Source organism: Oncorhynchus masou, chromosome 31, assembly GCF_036934945.1.
Source record: "Oncorhynchus masou masou isolate Uvic2021 chromosome 31, UVic_Omas_1.1, whole genome shotgun sequence".
Taxonomy (NCBI): Eukaryota; Metazoa; Chordata; class Actinopteri; order Salmoniformes; family Salmonidae; genus Oncorhynchus; species Oncorhynchus masou.
In genome coordinates, this window is record NC_088242.1 from 87,705,961 (window position 1) to 87,715,473 (window position 9,513).

Consider the following 9,513-nt stretch of genomic DNA (forward strand, 5'->3'; position numbering starts at 1 on the left):
TTCTACTTTAACTCCAGAGAAACCAATCAAAACAGAAAGATGTATTTAATTCCTGCAGAGATTATTACTAGGAAATACTTTTCTGCTTTAATCTTTTCCACTGAAGCTGACAGATCATATTAAGAGCTCCCATAACTGGATTGAACCCCACAGTTTGATAACGGAAGACTAGTGATTTCTCTGTAGCTTGTTCTCACTTCTCCCCTCCCTGTTCAAGATCTGTGTGTTTGGGCGAGTGTGTGTGGTTATTTTTTTATTCTTCTGCATTTAAAACACAAAGCATTATTTTGTCGGACCAATCTGAAAAGGCCCTCTAAAAGCCAAAAGGCTTACGCTGAGCTGGATCACGTCACGCTCTGATTTGATGCCCACGACAACAAAGGGAGGTTCTTACTCTTTTGTTCTACTTACTTGTGTGTGGCCAGTTGCATGTCCAGGAACACAGATGTATATGATACAAGCATTTTCAAAAGTTTCAGAAAAGTCTGGCACATTCTCATGGAGCCAAAATGGTTCCAGTATTCCACACAGTCCTGGCATGTCCAGAACAGTCTCCATCTTATAGACCTTCTGTTTTTTTTATATTGTTTTTAAAAATGTAACTAGGCAATGGTGGTTAACCCTGAGCATTTAGCTACTTCTCAAGCCTTTCCCCAATGCTCACTTTAATGATGCTCATGCTGTAACAAATAATTGAACTGAAATAACCAGCGGTCCTCAATTACTGTTAGCTTTGCAAAGCCTCTATCACAACACCTAATGAACAGCAACAATGTTGACCATCCCAGTCCTGCATTTGCTGATGAATCCCTCCCTTTGAGAATGAAGCTCCCATGATTTATATGTCAATCAAATGGAAAAGACTGAAGTGTCACTGTCAACCATTTTACTCTCGGGGGGTGAGAGACATTCCTGGGACTTCACAGCTAGCCATGACGTGAAGAACATGTAACATATGCCTTGCAATCTCACCCCATATTGTACTTGGCATCACATTTTATTTGTTATTTAGCAGATAGTGTTATATAGAGTGACTTACCTTCTTTTAATACTATACTTGTTCCCAGTGAGAATGGAACCCAGAACCCTGGCATTGCAGACACAATGCTCTACCAACTGAGGCACACAGGACCACATCTCATTGTTGTGTCTACTGATCATGCCATTGCATACTGTTTGTCCTTACAGGTTAACACAGACTCTTAAATGGTGACAATCTCAATTACATGCTCTGTAAACCTTCCTCTGTTTGGGTGATACATATAATGGGAACATGCTCATCTAAAATTCAATAATTCAATGCATTGTATTGATCATCCTAAGTTTTTTGACCTGCCAGCGTTGTCCTTTTGACCTGCATTTTGATGACAGTTCTTTCTGTATGTGGCCTTTATGGTTAGTATAGCAATGTTTAGTGTGGGCCTGATTCGCGCTATCTATACCGACTGTGAGAACCGGATAGAGGAAGGAGAAAAGGTATATTTTTTTAGGGCATTGGAAGGAAAAGACAAGGATGTGGGGATTGTTATCTTTCGTGAAATGTTGTTCTTTCACCTCCCCTTACAACTTATATTTGACCCGGTTGAACTGGTGAAGGATTTTAGATAAGTGGTGAAGGGGTAGATGATTAGAATTGGGACTCACTTTAATGTCTGTGCTTGAGGTTAGTCAGGGACATTGAAATCCTGCTTTAGGACTAAGTGTATTATTTTCAGTCTATTTTCAATTACTCCTACCATACTAATTGTGCTTATCCGTGTGTCTTAAATGGGACTAATAAACATCTTGATATAAGGACATACTTTGTTGCCATTTTTATTTTACTTTACACTTAGGCCTATTAATTGTAACATGAAACCCTTGGGGGCCTTGTAAAAACCTCCAGAATTACTTTTGTTTTCTGTCCTCTCCTTCATTGACCATTTCCTGCGATCATATTCCTGTGGAATGCTTTATGAGAGCAGTGTAACGCTGTGAGTACACGCCATCGGTATTTTTTACAACCCATGACTTGAGGGAGTTCTAAAAACACCTACAGCTCCCACATGTTTTACTTCACCTCGAGGTAAATCCATCACTTGTTTGAGAGAAAGGCTTTCCTTTCCACTCCTGCTTTTCTTTTTTGGGGGGATTCCTTTTCCACACTGACATCTGACATGGTCAACAGAACAACAGTCATGTTACCAGACACTAAATTGACTTTGCTGTGTTCCATAAATGATTTGCTGCACTTAACCTGCCCTGCAGCACTTAGTCTGTTTCTTGTATTTATTGCTTTCTTTAAACAGATGATTTGCACTCAAACTTGATTTGTCTAGCTGTCTAAACCTATGGCTATGAAGCTAAACTGCAACAATAACCTAGAGTAGTACCGCCTACTGGGTTGAGTGGCCAATGTGCTCTCATTGTCCAACATATGTCACATCTCCATATTTTTCTAGGCTATGCTCAGGGGTGGCCTCTGAACGTGTGACTTTGTCTTGATGTAAAGTCTCTGTAGCTCATATATAACTACTATAACTTTTGGCACCCTGTGAAAAATATACTACACAAACATAAATCAATTTAAGTCTGGGTATGTTAACATTTATCAAACGCATACAGTACTAGTATGGAGGGGAGGGATTTATTGCATAAAGGACGATCAACCAATAGACTTTCAAATCTTCTCACAATCCAATGACTGTGTTGGTGTGCGTGTTAGGGTATTTGACATACAGATTCTGGTGGGGTTGCACCTGGAGAAGGACTGGGATAAGGATAAACCAACCAGATGCAACAGAATGAATAGATAGCAAGAAAGGGAGTAGAATGGGGTGATGGTGAGATGCCGAATTCAGCTGGCACATGGATGTAAAGAATGTCACAGTTGAAGTATCATGGTGGATCAATGTCAATGAGCACATCTCTTGGTTTTCCTCAAACCGTACCAGTGTGTTAACGGAGCTTGTTATGTTGGGGCCTCTCCTCTTCCTTATGGGGCCAACATTATTCACCTCCTCGACTCTCTCCTCTGAGAGTCATGAAACTAAGTCCTTGGAGCTCAAAAGCACAGTCCTCTGTTTGTTCATTCCCCTTCTCCTTTCTTCCTCTCGCCCCTCCACGTATTCTTTCTGCATGGCTACTCTCCCTCTGACCTCTCAGACATTGGAGAGGGGGGGGGGGGGGTTAACATGCCTAAGGTCCCAGCTGCTTTGGATCACATTCACACAAATGTATCAAATACAACAGCAATGTGTACTGTAGCAAAGCATTACTGTGAAATGATTCGTATATAAAGTCTAGAGGGCTTATTTGGATGGTCAATTTGTTTTATATTCATGCTGATGTTCTGCTTCCATTAGGCTACTTTGGGAGCAACCACTATTGGAGGATAAATGGGCCAGGGTCCTGTGGTGGATAAAGACTGTCTATGTGAAGGAGATCAAATATAAACAAAGAAAGGGAGATGGCAGTGGGACTTCCCAAAATAAAGACCATGTCTCTCTCTGCAAGCAGGCTTGTGATCTCACTTGGTTTGATGGTCCAGAGAGCTGACAGCGATGGTGCCAACGCTCGCTCACAGACAACCTACTGGAGCAGGGATATAGATATTCTCCCCCTGTCAAAGAATTCAGCAAAGAGACCTCTTGAAGGAAGTTTTCCATGTTATCCTCTTTCCTTTGAGTTATTTTCCTCTCTCTTTGCTCTCTGTCTCACACAGACACAAACACGTAAGGATTTCCCCCCACTAATTCAAAGTAAAAAAAAAAAAAGTAATTAATACAAGAACATTTGATGTTGTGATTGCATAGGTCTAAGTATGCATCCTCTGAGGCAATGCTTGGTGAAAACAGCTTTGGCAGCAATTACAGTCGTGAGCATTTTCTGGTTAAATCATTCCCAATACATAATGCAGGCACCATCATGCTTGAAACTAAGGGTGGTTTTGAAACACACACACACACACACACACACACACACACACACACACACACACACACGTTAATGGGCAGAAGACATGGAGCACAGGGGACGGAGCTGGGACTCTGGGAGCACAGGGGACGGAGCTGGGACTCTGGGAGCACAGGGGACGGAGGGGGGTTACTCATGGAGCACAGGGGACAGAGGGGGATTACTCATGGAGCACAGGGGACGGAGGGGGGTTCTCATGCACATATAGCTTGACTTAATTTGGTGAAGGGGGTGTCATCAGGAGGTGGAATAATGTGCACAGCTGGTGCATTCCCAGAGATAAAAGCACAATTAATTCTGATAACTGAATTTATTAATGGTATTTTTGTATCATTATTGTTTTGTTATAATTACTACCACAATGACTGCTGGCTTTGCAAATACTTAAAGTAATTGTAGTAGACGTATCATAATAATTATTCATCTGTGCCCATTTGAATATCTAAATTCATGTTAGTAAGCATACTAAATCAACTGCACCACATCGTCAGGACAGACGTTGGTATTTTTTGGCAGGCTATTCTGTTCAGATTACAATGGAGGAACATTTGGGTTGAAGCCATAATCATCTTCCCATGGATATGAAAGCTATCTACACAATCTATCTATCTATCTATCTATCTATCTATCTATCTATCTATCTATCTAGTAACTCAGATTATTATTACGCAATTACCATTTTACAATGTAATCTCTTGTATGTACCTGGTCATTTATGCATTTTAAAATAAAGTGCAACACAAATGGCCATATCAAACCACCACTTCATTAACAGACGCTAAATAGCTTGAAAGCACATACATTTGACAAATATATATATAAAAAAAATTACACTGATTTCATTGCCTATATTAATTTAATGTATGTGTTCTTGTGGTAAATTGGCAGAATTTCTAAATGTAAGGCACACTAAATTTAGAATTTCTAAATAAATGTAATCTCTGTGAATTTACTGCTGGACAACGCGACTGGGACGGTATGAGAGGGGAGGGTTGAGTTGAGTGGGTTGAACTGACAAAAATATTCGCTTTTACTTAGCCTATCTTGCGCACCGTGCTCAGTCCATGGGATCACTGTGGAGAAACAACTCAGCCACTGGGAAAGGCACAAAAAGGTTTCTTACTTAGCAAATTGTACCAATATAAAAGGTTGACACTTGTAAAGAATATTCGTATTGATGACGACTATTATTAAAGGTAAGGAAACATGACATTGACATAATGTCTAGATTTTATCAATGTATTTGGCCTAATTATATGTCTGGCCATCATTATTAGTAGGTTTTTACTATTTGCTTTCTAAAGTAATTTAAGTTCATATCTTAAATAGGCCTACAGAAGAAATCGAAAAAACATGTTTGAACAAAAATAACGTTAATCTTGCTCATCACTTGCCCATGAGTTTTAAACGCATTTCAAGTGAATGTTAAGACGCCGTTAGATAGTTTTGCAAGTTAGTTCTTACAAGTTTGTTCTGAAGTTCATGCATTTTTTTTCCAAACACATTTTTTTTTATAGGTTACTTCATAGTTTACCAATGCGTCACCTCCATCTCATTCTTAGCCCAGTTCAAAATCAGAATAGCCTATTATGATGGTAATATGCATCATCGCGATACTTTTCCATCTTGTGGAATTCAGCACACAGTTCAAAATCAGGTATCATGATCGTCATGTCCATAAAGGGCCGATCTGGGTCCGACTTTTCTGATTGTTTGCTTTATCACATATTCAAAAAGAAAATAGATTTATCCTCAACTCTTTTACAAAATAATTGCCTCGTTCTGATGTTCACTTGTTTTTAGAAGGACTTTTGTTCTGTCTTTGTCTTTTGTTCGATTAGCCTACTGAATACTCAATCACCATTCCATATAAAAATGAACTAGTAAATAGATTTAATTTTTGGAGTCATAAAAAAAATCTACAACAAAACATTATCTCATGACTGTTCTAAATTGGTATTTTCTATTTTTTTCCAGGAGTTTCATGATTGGGTCCAATGACATTCTCAGAATATCCTGTGGCATTGAGGATTATTTGATTTGAGCGTCTGCAATGACAACCCATCAAGCGTGTAGGATTACCATTGCCAGCTGTGCCTTGACTCACCAGCTCCACTCAATGGACTAAAATCTTGAACTAAAGAATTTGGGGGATTTCATTAAAAACAGAACCATGGGTGACTCCATGTATTCTGACTTGATAGCCAGACACTACAACTTCACAGGGAAGCTCCGGAAAGTTGAGCAGGATTCCAGGCTCAAAGCGGACTCTGTGGTTTTCATCATTGTATGTTGCTTCATTATTCTTGAGAATGTCTTGGTACTACTTACTATTTGGAGGACCAAGAAGTTCCACAAGCCCATGTACTACTTTATTGGGAACTTAGCTTTATCAGACTTGCTGGCTGGGGTGGTGTACACTGCCAACATCCTGCTGTCAGGTGCCAACACATACAAACTGACCCCCACACAGTGGTTCTTCCGGGAGGGTAGTATGTTTGTAGCCCTGGCAGCCTCAGTCTTCAGCCTGTTGGCCATTGCCATTGAGCGCCACCTCACCATGCTGAAGATGAAGTTACACAACAATGGCAACACGTGCCGTGTCTTCATGCTCATCAGCACCGTGTGGCTGATTGCAGCCATCTTGGGCGGCCTGCCCATCATGGGCTGGAACTGCATCCAGAGCATGCCCAGCTGCTCCACCGTACTGCCGCTCTACCACAAGACCTACATCCTGTTCTGCACCACCGTCTTCAGCATCATCCTCATGGCCATTGTGGTGCTGTACGCGCGCATCTATGCCCTGGTGCGCACCCGCAGCCGCAAGATGGTGTTCCGCAAGGTCTCCAACGGCCGCGGCGGGGGTAGCACTAGCAGCAAGAGCTCTGAGAAGTCCATGGCCCTGCTGAAGACCGTGATCATCGTGCTGAGCTGTTTCATCGCCTGCTGGGCCCCACTCTTCATCCTTCTGTTGCTGGACGTGGCCTGCGACATCCGCATGTGCCCCATCCTGTACAAGGCCGAGTGGTTCCTGGCCTTGGCCGTGCTCAACTCGGCTATGAATCCCCTCATCTACACACTCACCAGCAACGAGATGCGTCGCGCCTTCCTCAAAACGCTCCTGTGCTGCAGCGTCTGCACCCAGCCCTCCGGCAAGTTCTCCCAGCCCATTATTGGTGCCGAGTTCAGCCGGAGCAAGTCGGACAACTCATCCCACCCCAATAAGGATGAGCCGGAGTACTTGCCAAGGGAGACCATCGTATCCTCTGGGAATATCACCTCCTCTTCTTAAAGAACCTTCTGGACTGTTGTGTGAAAAGTAGCTCCACTGCTTAGGAAGTATGGATGTATATATGTTTTTGTGCAGTGTGCAATTGTGTTTGTACATTATGTATATAAATGTGTATACGTTGTGTGTGTGGTTTTGTTGCCCTGTGGATGTGTGGATGTACAGTATGTCAGTATGTACAGTAAGTTGCCTCTTCAGTTTCCATTTGTTTTATCAATTCACAAAGTGTCTGTCCATGTCAGAGTAGAGATGTAGAGTTGTTTAGTTTGTTTTCTTCTCCCCTCACACCTTGGACTGCCAGCACTGATCTGAATATGTTCATATTCAAAAGACAATGGGAAGCACACACACCCAAACTATAAACCTGATTTACAGTATAGCACCTAAATTGTAAACCTGGCTTACAGTATAGCACCTAAACTATAAACCTGATTTACAGTGTAGCACCTAAACCCTAAACCTAATTTACAGTATAGTACCTAAATTGTAAACCTAATTTACAGTATAGCACCTACATTGTAAACCTAATTTACAGTATAGCACCTACATTGTAAACCTAATTTACAGTATAGCACCTACATTGTAAACCTAATTTACAGTATAGCACCTACATTGTAAACCTAATTTACAGTATAGCACCTACATTGTAAACCTAATTTACAGTATAGCACCTACATTGTAAACCTAATTTACAGTATAGCACCTACATTGTAAACCTAATTTACAGTATAGCAGCTACATTGTAAACCTAATTTACAGTATAGCACCTACATTGTAAACCTAATTTACAGTATAGCACCTACATTGTAAACCTGGTTTACAGTATTATGAGAAGACGTTTTTGTCAAAGGTATTTTTTGTATTTAGTACAGCACTTGTTGTAAAGGGCTAAATAAGAACCATCAACCCATTATAGGCGTTTACTGATTCTCTATAATGGGTGTTGATGGAAGAGTAAAAATTGTTTGTAGTGCTTATTGTTCTTATTGAAATATTTAAGAAATACAATGAATGAAGTGCTTGTGTATCTTCGACTTAACTCTGAAGGCTAGTACAATGTCAATTCTTCCCCCTGATTGAGAATGTATTTTGTACTTGTAATTTGGTTTATTTCACTCTCATTGGATAAAGTTCTTTGTAGCAAAGCAATGTAGTTGCAATAATAATTTATATTCAAAAGTGAAAAAGGCGTTTGGTTTGTGTGACAAAGGTTATCTTTTTTATCCAGTCATGATTTTATTGTCCTTTCTGTTTCACTTTTAGATGAAGATACCGTATTCAACATATTTGTATGTCCCTCAGTTACCACTCTCAAAAATCATTTCAACTCTCTTGTGAAAACCAGCATGCCCCAGTAATAGGGAAGGTCATGAGGTTGAAAACAAAAAAAGATTGACGTCAAAGGATAAGCAATAGCACTGGTCCATTCCTGAAAGTACCGAGCCCAATAATTACTTACATTTTCATAACGGAATAAGTTAATGTCAATGGGCACACACATCACCAATAGCTCACTGGAATCCTCCCATATAGATGTGTTTTTGAGAGCACCGTTAAACACCCGTGGACAAGTACAATGTCGCTTTTCAGGGGTCACGTAATCACAGTTTGCCAAACTCCCATCTGGACCCAAGTCTTATTTTGCACGTGTTTTGGTTAGCTCTTAATAAATATTGGAAATTAAAAAAATGTATTGTTGTCTTCTCTTGTTGTCTTTTCTTAATGGACAGGCTCAGTACAGAATGTTGTGACATTAAAGAAAAAACATTTTTGTAACATAAGTGGTCATATTGTTAAAGTTGTCAAAGTTGGGTTAAATGAGGGGTTCCGACTATATACTGCCACCTAAAGGTGGGGGACAGTAGTGGAAATTGGATAAATATCTGTTAATAATAGGCTAGTCATCTGAAAGCAACTAGTTTGGGGGACAGGTCCAACAACTTACCCAGCTGTTTCAACAGCAGTCCTGAATAGGGTTGCAAAATTCCAAGAACTGCCTCTGGAAGTAACGTCAGCACAATAACTGTTTGTCGGGAGCTTCATGAAATGGGTTTCCATGACCGAGCAGCCACACAAGCCTAAGATCCCCATATGCAATGCCAAGGGTCAGCTGAAAACACTACCTGCCTCAATGCATAGTGCCAACTGTAAAGTTTGGTGGCGGAGGAATAATGGTCTGGGCCTGTATTTCATTGGTCGGGCTAGGCCCCTTAGTTACAGTGAAGGGAAGTCTTAACGCTATAGCATACAATAACATTCTAGATGATTCT

The 9,513-nt window shown here is 40.6% G+C and overlaps 1 protein-coding gene across 1 annotated transcript; it reads left to right on the forward strand.

Annotated features, from left to right (window-relative positions):
- Nucleotides 1-4,978: 4,978 nt before the first annotated feature.
- On the forward strand, nt 4,979-8,947 carry s1pr1 (sphingosine-1-phosphate receptor 1). The gene is made up of 2 exons (XM_064952451.1): nt 4,979-5,150; nt 5,932-8,947. Exon 2 carries the CDS (start codon nt 6,128-6,130, stop codon nt 7,244-7,246), a length of 1,119 nt encoding a protein of 372 aa, XP_064808523.1. The 5' UTR covers nt 4,979-5,150; nt 5,932-6,127; the 3' UTR covers nt 7,247-8,947.
- Nucleotides 8,948-9,513: the final 566 nt, after the last annotated feature.